This window comes from Dendrobates tinctorius, unplaced genomic scaffold, assembly GCF_039654945.1.
Source record: "Dendrobates tinctorius isolate UK_male_01 unplaced genomic scaffold, ASM3965494v1 ptg000005l, whole genome shotgun sequence".
NCBI classification, from domain to species: Eukaryota; Metazoa; Chordata; class Amphibia; order Anura; family Dendrobatidae; genus Dendrobates; species Dendrobates tinctorius.
The window spans coordinates 25280001-25299183 of NW_027361673.1; the positions used below are offsets into that span (position 1 = coordinate 25280001).

General features: G+C 47.8%; 1 protein-coding gene across 1 annotated transcript in view; it reads right to left on the bottom strand.

The window, feature by feature from the left end:
• CMTM6 (CKLF like MARVEL transmembrane domain containing 6) overlaps positions 1–19183 on the bottom strand; it is a 92041-nt gene that overhangs the window by 18614 nt on the left and 54244 nt on the right. Inside the window, exon 2 of the mRNA XM_073568730.1 lies at positions 8152–8331. Coding sequence (XP_073424831.1) covers positions 8152–8331 — 180 coding nt within the window. The remainder of the gene's footprint in view (positions 1–8151; positions 8332–19183) is intronic.

Below are 19183 nucleotides of genomic sequence, written 5' to 3' on the forward strand. Positions count from 1 at the left end.
AAAGCCTTCCAGTACCTATAGTAAATGCGGGAAGAGGCTGGTTTCCTGGCTCTGATCATAGTTTGAATAACCTGACTGGACAGACCTGATTCCTTCAGAATTGCGGTCTCAACGGCCATGCCGTCAAATTCAGAGACTGAGAATTCTCGTGGTAAAGGGGGCCTTGCGAGAGAAGGTCTGGACGGTCCGGAAGCCTCCAGGGAACGTCCGCGAGCATGTTGACCAGTTCCGCGTACCAAGGCCGTCTTGGCCAATCTGGAGCAACTAGAATCACTGGTACGCCTTCCGATTTTATCTTTTTGACCACCCGAGGGATCAATGCCAGAGGCGGGAACAGATACGGAAGTTGAAACTGGGACCACGGAGTCACCAGTGCGTCGCATGCGACGGCTAGAGGGTCCCTGGACCTGGCTACGAACTGCGGCACCTTGTGGTTCATCCGAGATGCCATGAGATCGACATCCGGGGTGCCCCAACGGTCGCATATCTGAGAGAAAACCGCGGGGTGCAGGGACCATTCGCCGGACGCTAGGCCCTGGCGACTCAGAAAGTCGACTGCCCAATTTTCCACCCCTGGAATATGGACGGCGGAGATTGTCGGAACGTAACGTTCTTCCCAGCGTAGTATCTTGGCCACTTCTGACATTACTTGTTTGCTGCGCGTGCCCCCCTGATGGTTTATGTACGCCACGGCCGTGGCGTTGTCCGACTGAATACGGCCCGGCTTGCTGGAGAGGAGGGGCTGCCAGTGAAGAAGGGCCAGGAAAATTGCCCTGATCTCCAAAAGATTGATTGGAAGGAGAGACTCCTGTGGCTGCCAGCGGCCTTGGGCCGCTTTCTGATGGAACACGGCTCCCCATCCTAGAAGGCTCGCGTCGGTGGTGATGATTCGCCACTGAGGCGGAAGGAAAGACCTCCCTTGGAGAACTGACGCTGGCCGTAGCCACCAAGTGAGAGACTGCCTCACTCTGAGAGGAAGCCGAATAGGACGGTCCAAGGACCTCGTGGTCTTGTCCCAGGCTGAAAGCAGAAATAGCTGAAGGGGGCGAAGGTGAAACTGCGCAAAGGGCACCATCTTCCCCAGGACCTTCAAGCAGAACCGAATGGGAATGGGAGCAGGCCTCTTGAGAGTTCTGATGCCCTTGGCCAGAGTTGTAAATTTGTCCTTTGGAAGAAAAACACGGGCTAGCTCCGTGTCGAATTCCATACCCAGAAAGGTCAGACGCTGGGTGGGGATCAGAATGGACTTCTCCTTATTGACCAGCCAACCTAGGCGGCTGAGAGTGTCCAGGGTTATCTGAAGGCTCCGGAGACAGTCCCGGCGAGACGAACCCTTGATCAAAAGATCGTCTAGATAAGGGATGATGAGGATCCCTCTGGAGCGAAGGATGGCCATGACGGTCGCCATCACCTTCGTGAAAACCCGGGGCGCTGAAGCTAGGCCGAAAGGGAGAGCTGTGAACTGAAAGTGCTCTCCCTGAAACGCAAATCGAAGATACTTCTGATGTTGCACACATATTGGAATGTGCAGATAGGCATCCCGAATGTCCACCGAGCAGAGAAATTCCCCGGGCTCCATGGAAGCAATCACCGACCGAAGAGACTCCATCCTGAAATGAAGAATCTTCACGTGGCGATTGAGCAATTTGAGGTCCAGAATAGGACGAAGAGAGCTGTCTTTTTTCGGGACTACAAAGAGATTGGAGTAGAACCCGGAAAACCGTTCGTCTGAGGGAACGGGAACAATGACTCTGGCGGAAAGGAGGGAGGAAATGGCCTGCAGAAAACCCGGAACCTGGGCCCGCTGTCGCGGAGGCCGAGACCGGAAAAACCGTCTGTTCGGGAGTGAAGCAAATTCGATTTTGTAACCGGATGCGACGAGTTCTCTGACCCAAGCGTCGTCTACAACGGACAGCCAAGCATCCGCGAAAAAGGAAAGTCTGCCGCCCACCCTGGAAGAAATTCCAGGTGGGGGTGACCCGTCACTTAGATGAAAATCTGCCGGAATTGACTCCTGCAGATCTGGAATATTGTCCTCTAGATCTCCAGCGAGGAGCGGGCTTGTAGGAAGGTTTCCTCTGATCCCGCTCCCTGGTGGCAGGCGGCCGATCCTGTTGAGTGACTCTCTCCGTGGCAGGGAAGGGACGAAAGGGCCTGAATGGTCGAAACCCCCTTCTGTTGAAGGGACGTTTTGGTCGAGACTGGGGAAGCGAAGTACTTTTACCTCCAGTGGCATCGGAAATTATCTGATCCAGCTTTGCTCCAAAGAGCCTAGAGCCATGGAACGGCAGATTGGTAAGCGACTTTTTCGAAGTAGTGTCCGCATTCCATGACTTTAGCCAAAGGACTCGGCGTACAGCTACTATGTTGCTGTTAGCCCTTGCTACGCAGCCGGCCGCGTCCAAGGAGGCGGCCAAAAGGTATTTCCCCGCCTGGTTAATCTGATCTGCAAGATCTGCCAACTCGTCTTGAGGAGCTGACGCTAAGATGCCTCTGCGAAGAATTTTTGCCCAAGCGGAAATGACCTTCGCCACCCAGGCGGATGCGAAAATAGGGCAGAGAGAGGCGCCTGATGCCTCAAAGATAGATTTAGCCAGAGATTCAATCTGCCTGTCAGTAGGATCTTTGAGCGATGCCCCGTCGGGCAGCGAGAGCACCGTTTTAGAGGCTATCCGGGATACTGGAGGATCTACCTCTGGAGCCTTGGACCACTTAGAGAGCAGTTCTGCGTCAAAGGGGTACAGAACGTCCAAGTACTTGCGGCCTGAGAAACGTTGCTCAGGGCGCTCCCAGTGTTTGGATAAGGTAGTATCGAAATCGTTGTGATTGGGAAATGTTCGAGACGGAGGTCTGGTTCGTCTAAGGAGAACCGAGCTTTCCTGAGCTGGAGCCTCATCCTGTTTAAGCTTTAGTGTTTGGAAGATAGCTGCAAGAAGACTATCGACCATGTCCCGCGTTTTAGAAACGCTGTTCCCCTCTGAGCTAGCTTCCGAATGAGAATCATCGCCTGACTGAAGGCTGTCCTCCGAGGAGGGAGAAGGAGGCCTGGGAGCGGAAGGGCCCTGCGAGCTCGAAGACGAAGTGGACAGAGCCCGCTTCCGAGAAGTCCTTCCCTGTCTGTCTCTCTGAAGGTCGCGGTCAGGTGCGGACGACTCACCCCGAGAGGTGGTCGGGGCAGAGGTGGCTGAGGATAGCTGAGGTAATCGTTCTAAGACCTGAACCAGCGACTGTGATACTTTTGTCAAGTCAGAAACAGACTGTGACATTGTAACGGCCCACTCCGGAGGGAGAGAGGAGGGAAGAGCGCCCTCCGCCCGGGATTCTGTGCGTTCCTGAGATGCTGACATATTGGAAGGACTGCAGAGGGGGCAGAATGGGGATGACTGACCCGATGCCCACTTCTTTTTACAGCGCGCACAGGCGTAATAGGTAGCGGTGGGCCTGAAGCAGAGATCCCCTGAAGGGTTGGGCATAAGTGAACTGCACTGAATGGCCGCAGAAATTAGGGAAAAACTGCCGAGGAGAGCTAATCCCTGTGCCAGAGCCGAGCCTACCGAGATTCTGTGAGCAGCAGAAGAAACGCCGAAGTGTCCCCCAAGCAGCGCAGGAAGGAGTGAAAAACCAGGAAATCCTTGTGCTGGAAGAAGGTGGGGCGGAGCTTAGCGGCTGCGCCGTGATTGGCTATCAGCGACGGAGGGGCCTGACCGAGAGGGGAGGCTGGCAGTCCAAAGAGAAAGAAGCCCTGTGATGGGCTAGAAAAGGCGCGCTGAAAGAGCGCGCTCAGGAACGGAGGAGGGAGCAGAGAAATTCCCTTGGCTGAGGGAAAGTGAAAGTGAAAGTGACAGCGCCCGCGCTGCAACCCCTTGCCTACCCCGACATACCGCGCTCAGGAATCAATATGAAGCGGTCCCCTGCTTGCGACGCTGCTGCGGTGAGTGAAGAGATCCGCAGCGTCTCCCTGACTAGAAGAGGGGAAGGGATAGTGTCCGCATTCCATTGTGTGAGCGCGCGGCAGGCAGAAAGGGCGGGAGATTCAAAAACAGTGGACCTGTAATCCCAAGGTCCAACTTCTCCCATGCACTGGAGCTTATGCGGGGGCCGGAGGGAACGTACAGGCACTTACCTGACGTCCCTGAAGAGGATGACCACAGGGGCCCACGGGAAAACGGCAGGCCGCTGGGAGGGGAAGGAGTCCTCTGTACCCGCATCCTGCAGAAGACGGCTTGAACCACCTGCGATCGCCGTCTTACTCTCAGCCCTGTCCCGAGAGAGGGGTGAGGAGGGGGATTCGGCAAGGACCAGCCACCTGTCCACAACCCTTATCACCGGAAGGTGATAGGGAAAAGTCCTGCCTGCGGTACTGAGAGTTGCGATGTGGATGACACCACACTGCTCGCTCAGCCGCATGATATAGGAAATCAGGGTGATAAGTATACCCCGTTTCCTAACGGAAAAACCTAAAAGATAAAAGAAGAAAAGATTAAAAAGTTCAAACTAAACCCTGAAAGGAAAAATTGGATTAATATCTGCGGATCTGGGGAGATCCCGGTCCGCCTCCTACAGACACTAAGCACAAACTGAGGTGCTTGGTGCCTGTCGGTGGGTGTATACTGCCGGGGAGGAGCTAATTTTCTGTTTTTGCATAGTGTCAGCCTCCTAGCAGCAGCAGCATACACCCATGGTGTTCTGTGTCCCCCAATAAGGCGATAAAGAAAACGGATCCGCCCCTTTTTTGGCGGATCCGTTTTTTCCGAAAATTGGCGGATTTTGACTGACGTAAAAAAACTGAAGTGTGAAACAGGCCTAAGTGATTTATTTAATTTCTTTAGTGGGGTGGGGGTATGGCAAACAAAATAGGAACATTAACATTTATTCATGTTTCATTTCCCAACGTAAGGTATGGTCACATATTCAGATTTCTTGAATCTCATAGCACAAGTATATTTTCTCCACAGTTTCAATTTTGCTGCAAGTCAATTCTTACAGAGTATCTTACAGTTGTGGCCAAAAGTATTGACACCCCTGCAATTCTGTCAGATAATACTCAGTTTCTTCCTGAAAATGATTGCAAACACAAATTCTTTGGTATTATTATCTTCATTTAATTTGTCTTGAATGAAAAAACACAAAAAGAATTATCCTAAAGCCAAATTGGATATAATTCCACACCAAACATAAAAAAGAGGGTGGACAAAAGTATTGGTACTGTTCGAAAAATCATGTGATGCTTCTCTAATTTGTGTAATTAACAGCACCTGTAACTTACCTGTGGCACCTAACAGGTGTTGGCAATAACTAAATCACACTTGCAGCCAGTTGACATGGATTAAAGTTTTTTTTTTAAACCAGTTATTTTTATTTAGGTTTCAAAAGATTTTAAACAATAAACAGTGGATATCAATATACATGTAACAATTCACATATCTTGTAGTAATACAATCAAAGCCATCCCCCCTCCCCCAATACTCCTTATGCCGGGTATACTTGAGAGTCTTAACAATCATATCACCGCCATCCATGCGGACCATATTTTTTCGAAAGTGCTTTCACCATGGCTTCGCCTGTAAATGCTTTCCTCTAAATGCATTACCGTACGTGTCTGAGCAATAAATTCCCTCCTAGTGGGGGGTTCCGAATCCTTCCATTTTCGTGCTATTAGTTTGCGTGCCACATACAGCAACCTCGCTATTGCCACTTTGTAATGTTCTGAGACAGGTATCCCATCCCCCTCCCCCAAAACAAACAGCACTGGATTCCTGTCGAGCGTACATGCATAAGCTCTCTCAATTTTGTTGATAACGACCAGCCAGTATGCCACCAGCCGCGGACACGACCATAACATATGTAACAGTCCGGCCTGGTCTGTGCCACATTTAGGGCAGCTAGAGTCTCCCCTCAAGCCCGCCTTGAATAGGACCAGCGGTGTTTTGTATGTTCTATGTATTACATATAATTGGGAGAGCCGTGCCTGCTCGCTTAGAGAGATCTTCGGGACATATTCAAGAATAGTCTCCCATTGTTCTGTTGTGAGGGTACCCACCTCCCTCTCCCATTTACTCTTTGCAGTGAGGTGATTGTCCCCCAGATAGGAGTGTAGTAGATCATGATATATGCTCGATATAACTCCCCTCGTCCCTCCCTTCATACACACAAAGTCTAGTACAATGTCGCCCTGAACCGTCATGGCTCCCAATCTACACTGTGCCCTCCAAGCATGTCGAAGCATATAGTATTGAAACCCCCATACCGAAGGCAAATCAAATTCCTTTCACAATGTCTCAAAGGTCTTCAGGTCCGTTCCACTCTGCAGCTGGCACACATATCTTACTCCTTTCGCCTTCCAATTGCCCATTTGACGCAGCTTATTAAGTTCCGGCAGATGCTCATTGTCCCACACCGGTGAGTACCTAGTCAGCTCATCCACCCCTCTGATCCTTTTAATGGTGTCCCATACCTTCTGAATCATGCCTATGGTAGGATATGGTGCTCCCAGTTTCTTAAAGGTACCATCCTCTAGACCCTGGATAAGTGGGCGTCTCCCCGTCACATGTACCAGCACCCGGTGAGCTGCTGACATTGATTAAAGTTGACTCAACCTCTGTCCTGTGTCCTTGTGTGTACCACATTGAGCATGGAGAAAAGAAAGAAGACCAAAGAACTGTCTGAAGACTTGAGAAACCAAATTGTGAGGAAGCATGAGCAATCTCAAGGCTACAAGTTACAAGGCTACTGAATGTTCCTGTGTCTACCGTGCGCAGTGTCATCAAGAAGTTTAAAGCCCATGGCACTGTGGCTAACCTCCCTAGATGTGGACGGAAAAGAAAAATTGACAAGAGATTTCAACGCAAGATTGTGCGGATGTTGGATAAAGAACCTCGACTAACATCCAAACAAGTTCAAGCTGCCCTGCAGTCCGAGGGTACAACAGTGTCAACCCGTACTATCCGTCGGCGTCTGAATGAAAAGGGACTGTATGGAAGGAGACCCAGGAAGACCCCACTTCTTACCCCGAGACATAAAAAAGCCAGGCTGGAGTTTGCCAAAACTTACCTGAAAAAGCCTAAAACATTTTGGAAGAATGTTTTCTGGTCAGATGAGACAAAAGTAGAGCTTTTTGGGCAAAGGCATCAACATAGAGTTTACAGGAGAAAAAAAGAGGCATTCAAAGAAAAAAAAACACGGGCCCTACAGTCAAACATGGCAGAGGTTCCCTGATGCTTTGGGGTTGCTTTGCTGCCTCTGGCACTGGACTGCTTGACTGTGTGCATGGCATTATGAAATCTGAAGACTACCAACAAATTTTGCAGCATAATGTAGGGCCCAGTGTGAGAAAGCTGGGTCTCCCTCAGAGGTCATGGGTCTTCCAGCAGGACAATGACCCAAAACACACTTCAAAAAGCACTAGAAAATGGTTTGAGAGAAAGCACTGGAGACTTCTAAGGTGGCCAGCAATGAGTCCAGACCTGAATCCCATAGAACACCTGTGGAGAGATCTAAAAATGGCAGTTTGGAGAAGGCACCCTTCAAATATCAGGGACCTGGACCAGTTTGCCAAAGAAGAATGGTCTAAAATTCCAGCAGAGCATTGTAAGAAACTCTTTGATAGTTACCGGAAGCGGTCGGTCGCAGTTATTTTGGCTAAAGGTTGTGCAACCAAGTATTAGGCTGAGGGTGCCAATACTTTTGTCTGGCCCATTTTTGGAGTTTTGTGTGAAATGATCAATGTTTTGCTTTTTGCTTCATTCTCTTTTGTGTTTTTTTCATTTAAGACAAATTAAATGAAGATAATAATACCAAAGAATTTGTGATTGCAATCATTTTCAGGAAGAAACTGAGTATTATCTGACAGAATTGCAGGGGTGTCAATACTTTTGGCCACAACTGTGTTTGTCACAAATTTGAATGAATGGAAAAAAAATGCAGTAAAAAAGCAAGTTTATCTTATGCGAAAAGACCCATTTTTTGATGCCGAATGTCTGCTCCCAATACTTGACGTGTGTCTCTACCCGCAGGGAATGGGATGAGAACTCTGTTCCCTTGCTGATGTCTCTGGTTCTTAAAAGATTCTTACAAAAAGTATTAGTCTCTCTCGGTAAACATTAGTAGATGTAGTGATACGATCAGTCCAAGAGATAAGTGTAAGGTACTTACTATTTTCTTGAAGCTTGGAATAATAATTCTACTCCTCAGAGGTGAGCAGCAGTACACGACTAACATGAGGATGGCGAGCAAAAAGGCACTGCAGCTGACAAACTCGAAGATGTAGAGGCCGACACAGGAGTCACACTGAGCGATGAATTCTTCACATATGAAAGCCAAAAATGACAGCAACTGGAAAACAAAACGGTGGATCAGTTAGCTCTTCCCTCCATTCATAAATGCTCCAATCTGGAAAGTAAGGGGCTTAAAAACAGCTGACACCACCTTCTTGCGGACACCCTGTGTATTTATGCAACTCTTCAACGTAAGTGCACGCTATATCACCCCAAAGGGTACCATGTCAGCAGAGGTATACGTGAGGGCCCCCATCTCTACGGCTGGGCTTCATAGGATCGCACTACTCACAGAGCCAATCTGCGCAAGTGCCGGCTAAGACTAATGGCGGGCTTCAGTAAAATGGTGCCGGTTGCACCGAGCAATCTACGAAAGCGCTATTTTCCTGAAGAGCTTAATCTGCACAAGCGCTGTCTGCGGCTGGGATGGTGCACCATATTAAAAAAAGAAGAAAGGACACCCAGACACAGCGGAGGGGACGAAACAAAGCTGAAGACCCACAGTGCCGCCCTGATGCATGAAGATATGAATACAAGGAAACTTTACACAGAGATGAAAGAAAATCTACATAAATGATTTCTTCACTTGAGGGGTCATTTCTATCAGTAGGACTGCGCCAATATGGCAGAGTCTGTACTTTACATAGTAAAATGCTGCTGACAAGTTCCCTTTTAGGCTTTGTACCCACTTATGCAGAAAAAAACGGACTCCTTCCCAGCGCGTTTTTAATCCATTTTTTACAGGAGCATCCTCCTGCTCATAGAATATAGTTAGATGTGCAAATTTTTCTGTGAAATTAATGAGCATGCTGCGTTTTTTACCGCGATGCGTTTTTTCGCGGGAAAAAAATGCATCAATGTGCACAAAAAGTGCGGCATTCATTAAAATGAATCGGATGCTTCTTGTAAGCGTTTAAGCGTTTTTGCTGGTAAAAACGCTTAAAAAAACATGAAAAAAAAACGCTTACGTGGGTACACAGCCTTAATGTGGGTATACAGTGCCTACAAGTAGTATTCAACCCCCTGCAGATTTAGCAGGTTTACACATTCGGAATTAACTTGGCATTGTGACATTTGGACTGTAGATCAGCCTGGAAGTGTGAAATGCACTGCAGCAAAAAAGAATGTTATTTCTTTGTTTAATTTTTTTTTAAATTGTGAAAAGTTTATTCAGAGGGTCATTTATTATTCAACCCCTCAAACCACCAGAATTCTGTTTGGTTCCCCTAAAGTATTAAGAAGTATTTCAGGCACAAAGAACAATGAGCTTCACATGTTTGGATTAATTATCTCTTTTTCCAGCCTTTTCTGACTATTTAAGACCCTCCCCAAACTTGTGAACAGCACTCATACATGGTCAACATGGGAAAGACAAAGGTGCATTCCAAGGCCATCAGAGACAAGATCGTGGAGGGTCACAAGGCTGGCAAGGGGTACAATACCCTTTCCAAGGAGTTGGGCCTACCTGTCTCCACTGTTGGGAGCATCATCCGGAAGTGGAAGGCTTATGAAACTACTGTTAGCCTTCCACGGCCTGGACAGCCTTTGAAAGTTTCCTCCCGTGCCGAGGCCAGGCTTGTCCGAAGAGTCAAGGCTAACCCAAGGACAACAAGGAAGGAGCTCTGGGAAGATCTCATGGCAGTGGGGACATTGGTTTCAGTCAATACCATAAGTAACGTACTCCACCGCAATGGTCTCCGTTCCAGACGAGCCCGTAAGGTACCTTTACTTTCAAAGCGTCATGTCAAGGCTCGTCTACAGTTTGCTCATGATCACTTGGAGGACTCTGAGACAGACTGGTTCAAGGTTCTCTGGTCTGATGAGACCAAGATCGAGATCTTTGGTGCCAACCACACACGTGACGTTTGGAGACTGGATGGCACTGCATACGACCCCAAGAATACCATCCCTACAGTCAAGCATGGTGGTGGCAGCATCATGCTGTGGGGCTGTTTCTCAGCCAAGGGGCCTGGCCATCTGGTCCGCATCCATCGGAAGATGGATAGCACGGCCTACATGGAGATTTTGGCCAAGAACCTCTGCTCCTCCATCAAGGATCTTAAGATGGGTCGTCATTTCATCTTCCAACAAGACAACGACCCAAAGCACACAGCCAAGAAAACCAAGGCCTGGTTCAAGAGGCAAAAAATCAAGGTGTTGGAGTGGCCTAGTCAGTCTCCTGACCTTAACCCAATTGAAAACTTGTGGAAGGAGCTCAAGATTAAGGTCCACATGAGACACCCAAAGAACCTAGATAAACTTGGAGAAGATCTGCATGGAGGAGTGGGCCAAGATAACTCCAGAGACCTGTTCCGGCCTGATCAGGTCTTATAAAAGACGATTATTAGCTGTAATTGCAAACAAGGGTTATTCCACAAAATATTAAACCTAGGGGTTGAATAATAATTGACCCACACTTGTATGTTTAAAATTTATTAAAATTTAACTGAGCAACATAACTTTTTGGTTTGTAAGATTTATGCATCTGTTAATAAATCCTGCTCTTGTGTGAAGTTTGAAGGCTCTAACTTATTTGCATCTTATCAAACCTGCTAAATCTTCAGGGGGTTGAATACTACTTGTAGGCACTGTATGTGCATGTAATGTAGTATGAGTGTATTAATATACTTTCCTACCGTCACTCTCTCCAGTGTCCAGCACCGGTCTTCTGCTCTTCTCAGTGACGCCATCACTAATGAGACCTGCCGGCTCATTCTACACTCTATGTGTGAGCCGAAAGTCGCAGTTACAGTGAAAGCCTATGGTGCCTCTTTCTGCTGCTCCATAGGATTATACTGTAAAAGTCACTTCTGGGTCACACAGAGCGCAGCGACACCCGGAGGAGTCTGCAGAGCGGTGACGTCATTCAGCAGAGCAGAAGAACGGCGCTGGATCCTGGAGAGAGCAGCGGCAGGTGACTATATTAATACACTCACACTCCAGGGAGAACAAACTCTCGCCTATCCACTACCCGCACGATCGGTAGAACGGGACGCTTATATCCCGGTTAGACTGTAGGGGAAGTGCACATGCTCGACCACTGCTCCAGACATCCCCTATGGAGTTGCTGAATGCTGCTCTCAGATATTTCCGGCAGCCACACTAAGAAGCCGAGAACGAATGGAGTGGCGCTCAGGCTTTGGACCCATAACTACATTTTGTAACAGGGTTAAAAGTGCTCCATCAGGGATAAAAATCTGTCGAATGGTGAGGGTCCCAAGCACTCGGGACCACTGATCAGAAAGTTATCACCTACAAGCATCATGAGCTTATTTTTGAGTGTGTCGCCAGGCACTGGGCAAGGTAAGCTCCAGTGAATCCTCCATAAAATCTGCACATTACATTCAGGTTATCCTATAAATTTGCTGTTTTAACCTCTGTACTGCCAAAGGTGACGTGCAATGAAAATGGGCGATTCCTCCTCTGTATGATACAATACGTGGGCTGTGCCCGCTACCCATGGTCCCTGCCCTTTGTGTTTCCCCTCGGTCTTCTCCACCTTAGTATTATATGGCACTGTTTTCTATAACTACTGCACTATTCCCGCAGGCCACACTACATATTTTACAGAAGAGTAATAATACGCCTTTTAGCGAATTGGAGGAGCTTTTTTGTTTGTTTTCAGCCAAGAAGAAAATTAATAAATTACAATGTCTCAAACATCTGGCCGCTGCAAGTTTGACGCTGCATAAGTACGCAGTGTCCAACCCGCAGCAATTTCTGATCGTGTGCACCTAACCTTAAAAACGGTGATACTTGCAAAAGAGGGTGCTACTACTAACCATGCAGGGTGACAAAACTTTTGCACTGGCGCATTTTCCTTTTTGTAATTTTTAAAAAGTAAAAAAAGAAGACTTTTTTTTTGCCTAAAATATAAAAGAAATGTCATCTATAACTTTAGATCACGTAAACTTCAAACTTAACTGTTCACAATAACAGTAATTATGACCAGGCGTGCCTAAACTTTTACATGCCAGTGTATGCATGCGTGTATGAAAATAATTCACATGTGACAGCGTATGAAAGTGCCTTTTAGTATGATTCTGTATGTATGTGTAGGAGAGTAGATGATTGTGTATGCATGTATCTTATATATACATACATACACACACTCACACTTTCTTACATAATTTCTCCCTTGTATTTGGTCACTAATACCTATTCCCAGCGCTTAGATCATACACTATGTATAAACCCTTGCCCGATAGCTGATATTTTGCCTTTAGAGCCCATGTGACAGGTCACGCAGTAGATTATGCGGAGACGCTCACAAGTCACACAGCTGACTCTCCACACCCAGACCCGTGAGGATCTCTGCCTGTCCTACACCACTTTACATATGAATCATCCCTGCTAGGTCACTTGTTTGGCCTCATTCAAATATCCCACTTTTTTTTCCTCATACGTGGAAAAACACCCTATTATCTTCAGTGTTTGGTTAGTGTGTCACTTTTTACGATCTGTAATTTTCTCATGTGCTGAAAAAAATAAATCGTAATAAATAATAAAAAAAATCCAAAGCTTCATGTTAAAATGTAAAAAATGGACAGAACGGATAAAATCTGCTATTGTCGGACACACCAACAGACGAATAAGATGCTCCGTGGCATTGGTGTCCATTGTATAACGGATCCAGCAGCGCTGTTATTTTGTTTGCCCTGCTGATATAACAGAGGAGAATACACCGCACATACTGATGTAAAATATTAACCAAGATGCCTCTGGGAATGCGGCTTTGGCAGAGGTTCCAAAAATGTATGAAATACTCTCCTCTAAATCTGAATGAGGGTTACCAAGATCACATTTTTATCCGCCCTGACTGTGAAAAGCAACATTTCCACCAATCACAGCAGCAACAGCATCAGCACCCGACTCACGATGGAGCCACAGCCAAATGTGACCAGCACGGGAACGTCTACTGCCTGCAGTGCCGACATTACCGAGATTCATCATACATAAGAGCTGTAGAAAATCACTGGCCAGTATATGGGGCGCCATTAGGGATGATGGGATGCAGGGAGAGAACATGAGTGGTTTCAGCTCGCATTAGCTGCTGCCTCTTATGTGTGGTTGAATCCAAAGCTGTGGAATAAGCAAGACAGAACTGTGCGTGCACTGTGAAAGGGTAAGGCACGTTCTGGGGCCAGATGGAGATGAACAGAGGCAGAGAGCCAAACCTCAGACTCCGACTCCACAGCCCTGCCTCACTACTGAGCATGTACATAAAGTGCAGCACAGATTCATCTTCACAGCCCTGCCTCACTACTGAGCCTGTACATAAAGTGCAGCACAGATTCATCCCCACAGCACTGCCTCACTACTGAGCCTGTACATAAAGTGCAGCACAGATTCATCTCCACAGCACTGCCTCACTACTGAGCATGTACATAAAGTGCAGCACAGATACATCTCCACAGCCCTGCCTCAGTACTGAGCATGTACATAAAGTGTAGCACAGATTCATCCCCACAGCACTGCCTCACTACTGAGCATGTACATAAAGTGCAGCACAGATTCATCTCCACAGCACTGCCTCACTACTGAGCATGTACATAAAGTGCAGCACAGATTCATCTCCACAGCCCTGCCTCAGTACTGAGCATGTACATAAAGTGTAGCACAGATTCATCCCCACAGCACTGCCTCACTACTGAGCATGTACATAAAGTGCAGCACAGATTCATCTCCACAGCGCTGCCTCACTACTGAGCATGTACATAAAGTGCAGCACAGATTCATCTCCACAGCCCTGCCTCACTACTGAGCATGTACATAAAGTACAGCACAGATTCATCCCCACAGCACTGCCGCACTACTGAGCCTGTATATAAAGTGCAGCACAGATTCATCTCCACAGCCCTGCCTCACTACTGAGCCTGTACATAAAGTGCAGCAGATTCATCTCCACAGCACTGCCGCACTACTGAGCATGTACATATAGTGCAGCACAGATTCATCCCCACAGCACTGCCTCACTACTGAGCATGTACATAATGTGCAGCACAGATTCATCTCCACAGCACTGCCTCACTACTGAGCCTGTACATAAAGTGCAGCACAGATTCATCTCCACAGCACTGCCTCACTACTGAGCATGTACATAAAGTGCAGCACAGATTCATCTCCACAGCACTGCCTCACTACTGAGCCTGTATATAAAGTGCAGCACAGATTCATCTCCACAGCCCTGCCTCACTACTGAGCCTGTACATAAAGTGCAGCAGATTCATCTCCACAGCACTGCCGCACTACTGAGCATGTACATATAGTGCAGCACAGATTCATCCCCACAGCACTGCCTCACTACTGAGCATGTACATAATGTGCAGCACAGATTCATCTCCACAGCACTGCCTCACTACTGAGCCTGTACATAAAGTGCAGCACAGATTCATCTCCACAGCACTGCCTCACTACTGAGCATGTACATAAAGTGCAGCACAGATTCATCTCCACAGCACTGCCTCACTACTGAGCATGTACATAAAGTGCAGCACAGATTCATCCCCACAGCACTGCCGCACTACTGAGCATGTACATATAGTGCAGCACAGATTCATCTCCACAGCCCTGCCTCACTACTGAGCATGTACATAAAGTGCAGCACAGATTCATCCCCACAGCACTGCCGCACTACTGAGCATGTACATAAAGCGCAGCAGATTCATCTCCACAGCACTGCCTCACTACTGAGCCTGTACATAAAGCGCAGCACAGATTCATCTCGACAGCCCTGCCTCACTACTGAGCATGTACATATAGTGCAGCACAGATTCATCTCCACAGCACTGCCTCACTACTGAGCATGTACATAAAGCGCAGCACAGATTCATCTCCACAGCACTGCCTCACTACTGAGCATGTACATAAAGTGCAGCACAGATTCATCTCCACAGCCCTGCCTCACTACTGAGCATGTACATAAAGTGCAGCACAGATTCATCTCCACAGCACTGCCTCACTACTGAGCATGTACATAAAGTGCAGCACTGCCTCACTACTGAGCCTGTACATAAAGAGCAGCACAGATTCATCTCCACAGCACTGCCTCACTACTGAGCATGTACATAAAGTGCAGCACAGATTCATCTCCACAGCACTGCCTCACTACTGAGCCTGTAAATCAAGAGCCGCAGATTCATCTCCACAGCACTGCCTCACTACTGAGCCTGTACATAAAGTACAGCACAGATTCATCTCAACAGCACTGCCTCACTACTTAGCATGTACATAAAGTGCAGCACAGATTCATCACCACAGCACTGTCTCACTACTGAGCCTGTACATAAAGTGCAGCACAGATTCATCTCCACAGCGCTGCCTCACTACTGAGCATGTACATAAAGTGCAGCACTGCCTCACTACTGAGCCTGTACATAAAGAGCAGCACAGATTCATCTCCACAGCACTGCCTCACTACTGAGCATGTATATAAAGTGCAGCACAGATTCATCTCCACATCACTGCCTCACTACTGAGCCTGTACATAAAGTGCAGCACAGATTCATCTCCACAGCACTGCCTCACTACTGAGCATGTATATAAAGTGCAGCACAAATTCATCTCCACATCACTGCCTCACTACTGAGCCTGTACATAAAGGGCAGCACAGATTCATCTCCACAGCACTGCCTCACTACTGAGCCTGTACATAAAGAGCAGCACAGATTCATCTCCACAGCACTGCCTCACTACTGAGCCTGTACATAAAGGGCAGCACAGATTCATCTCCACAGCACTGCCTCACTACTGAACCTGTACATAAAGCGCAGCACAGATTCATCTCCACAGCACTGCCTCACTACTGAGCATGTACATAAAGCGCAGCACAGATTCATCTCCACAGCACTACCTCACTACTGAGCCTGTAGATAAAGAGCAGCACAGATCCATCTCCACAGCACTGCCTCACTACTGAGCATGTACACAAAGTGCAGCACAAATTCATCTCCACAGCACTGCCTCACTACTGAGCATGGACATAAAGTGCAGCACTGCCTCACTACTGAGCCTGTACATAAAGAGCAGCACAGATTCATCTCCACAGCACTGCCTCACTACTGAGCCTGTACATAAAGCACAGCACAGATTCATCTCCACAGCACTGCCTCACTACTGAGCATGTACATAAAGTGCAGCACAGATTCATCTCCACAGCACTGCCTCACTACTGAGCCTGTACATAAAGAGCAGCAGATTCATCTCCACAGCACTGCCTCACTACTGAGCATGTACATAAAGTGCAGCACAGATTCATCTCCACAGCACTGCCTCACTACTGAGCATGTACATAAAGCGCAGCACAGATCCATCTCCACAGCACTGCCTCACTACTGAGCATGTACACAAAGTGCAGCACAGATTCATCTCCACAGCACTGCCTCACTACTGAGCATGTACATAAAGTGCAGCACAGATTCATCTCCACAGCACTGCCTCACTACTGAGCATGTATATAAAGTGCAGCACAGATTCATCTCCACATCACTGCCTCACTACTGAGCCTGTACATAAAGTGCAGCACAGATTCATCTCCACAGCGCTGCCTAACTACTGAGCATGTACATAAAGTGCAGCACTGCCTCACTACTGAGCCTGTACATAAAGAGCAGCACAGATTCATCTCCACAGCACTGCCTCACTACTGAGCATGTATATAAAGTGCAGCACAGATTCATCTCCACAGCACTGCCTCACTACTGAGCATGTATATAAAGTGCAGCACAAATTCATCTCCACATCACTGCCTCACTACTGAGCCTGTACATAAAGTGCAGCACAGATTCATCTCCACAGCGCTGCCTCACTACTGAGCATGTACATAAAGCGCAGCACAGATTCATCTCCACAGCACTGCCTCACTACTGAGCCTGTACATAAAGAGCAGCACAGATTCATCTCCACAGCACTGCCTCACTACTGAGCCTGTACATAAAGGGCAGCACAGATTCATCTCCACAGCACTGCCTCACTACTGAGCCTGTACATAAAGCGCAGCACAGATTCATCTCCACAGCACTGCCTCACTACTGAGCATGTACATAACGCGCAGCACAGATTCATCTCCACAGCACTGCCTCACTACTGAGCCTGTAGATAAAGAGCAGCACAGATCCATCTCCACAGCACTGCCTCACTACTGAGCATGTACACAAAGTGCAGCACAAATTCATCTCCACAGCACTGCCTCACTACTGAGCATGGACATAAAGTGCAGCACAGCCTCACTACTGAGCCTGTACATAAAGAGCAGCACAGATTCATCTCCACAGCACTGCCTCACTACTGAGCCTGTACATAAAGCGCAGCACAGATTCATCTCCACAGCACTGCCTCACTACTGAGCATGTACATAAAGTGAAGCACAGATTCATCTCCACAGCACTGCCTCACTACTGAGCCTGTACATAAAGAGCAGCAGATTCATCTCCACAGCACTGCCTCACTACTGAGCATGTACATAAAGTGCAGCACAGATTCATCTCCACAGCACTGCCTCACTACTGAGCATGTACATAAAGCGCAGCACAGATTCATCTCCACAGCACTGCCTCACTACTGAGCATGTACATAAAGTGCAGCACAGATTCATCTCCACAGCACTGCCTCACTACTGAGCATGTAGATAAAGAGCAGCACAGATCCATCTCCACAGCACTGCCTCACTACTGAGCATGTACACAAAGTGCAGCACAGATTCATCTCCACAGCACTGCCTCACTACTGAGCATGTACATAAAGTGCAGCACAGATTCATCTCCACAGCACTGCCTCACTACTGAGCATGTACATAAAGGGCAGCACAGATTAATCTCCACAGCACTGCCTCACTACTGAGCCTGTACATAAAGAGCAGCACAGATTAATCTCCACAGCACTGCCTCACTACTGAGCCTGTAGATAAAGAGCAGCACAGATTAATCTCCACAGCACTGCCTCACTACTGAGCCTGTAAAGAGCAGCACAGATTCATCTCCACAGCACTGCCTCACTACTGAGCATGTACATAAAGTGCAGCACAGATTCATCTCCACAGCACTGCCTCACTACTGAACATGTACATAAAGTGCAGCACAGATTCATCTCCACAGCACTGCCTCACTACTGAGCATGTACATAAAGTGCAGCACAGATTCATCTCCACAGCACTGCCTCACTACTGAGCATGTACATAAAGGGCAGCACAGATTCATCTCCACAGCACTGCCTCACTACTGAGCCTGTACATAAAGAGCAGCAGATTCATCTCCACAGCACTGCCTCACTACTGAGCATGTACATAAAGTGCAGCACAGATTCATCTCCACAGCACTGCCTCACTACTGAGCATGTACATAAAGCGCAGCACAGATTCATCTCCACAGCACTGCCTCACTACTGAGCATGTACATAAAGTGCAGCACAGATTCATCTCCACAGCACTGCCTCACTACTGAGCATGTACACAAAGTGCAGCACAGATTCATCTCCACAGCACTGCCTCACTACTGAGCATGTACATAAAGGGCAGCACAGATTAATCTCCACAGCACTGCCTCACTACTGAGCATGTACATAAAGTGCAGCACAGATTCATCTCCACAGCACTGCCTCACTACTGAGCATGTACATAAAGTGCAGCACAGATTCATCTCCACAGCACTGCCTCACTACTGAGCAAGTACATAAAGGGCAGCACAGATTAATCTCCACAGCACTGCCTCACTACTGAGCCTGTACATAAAGAGCAGCACAGATTAATCTCCACAGCACTGCCTCACTACTGAGCCTGTAGATAAAGAGCAGCACAGATTAATCTCCACAGCACTGCCTCACTACTGAGCCTGTAAAGAGCAGCACAGATTCATCTCCACAGCACTGCCTCACTACTGAGCATGTACATAAAGTGCAGCACAGATTCATCTCCACAG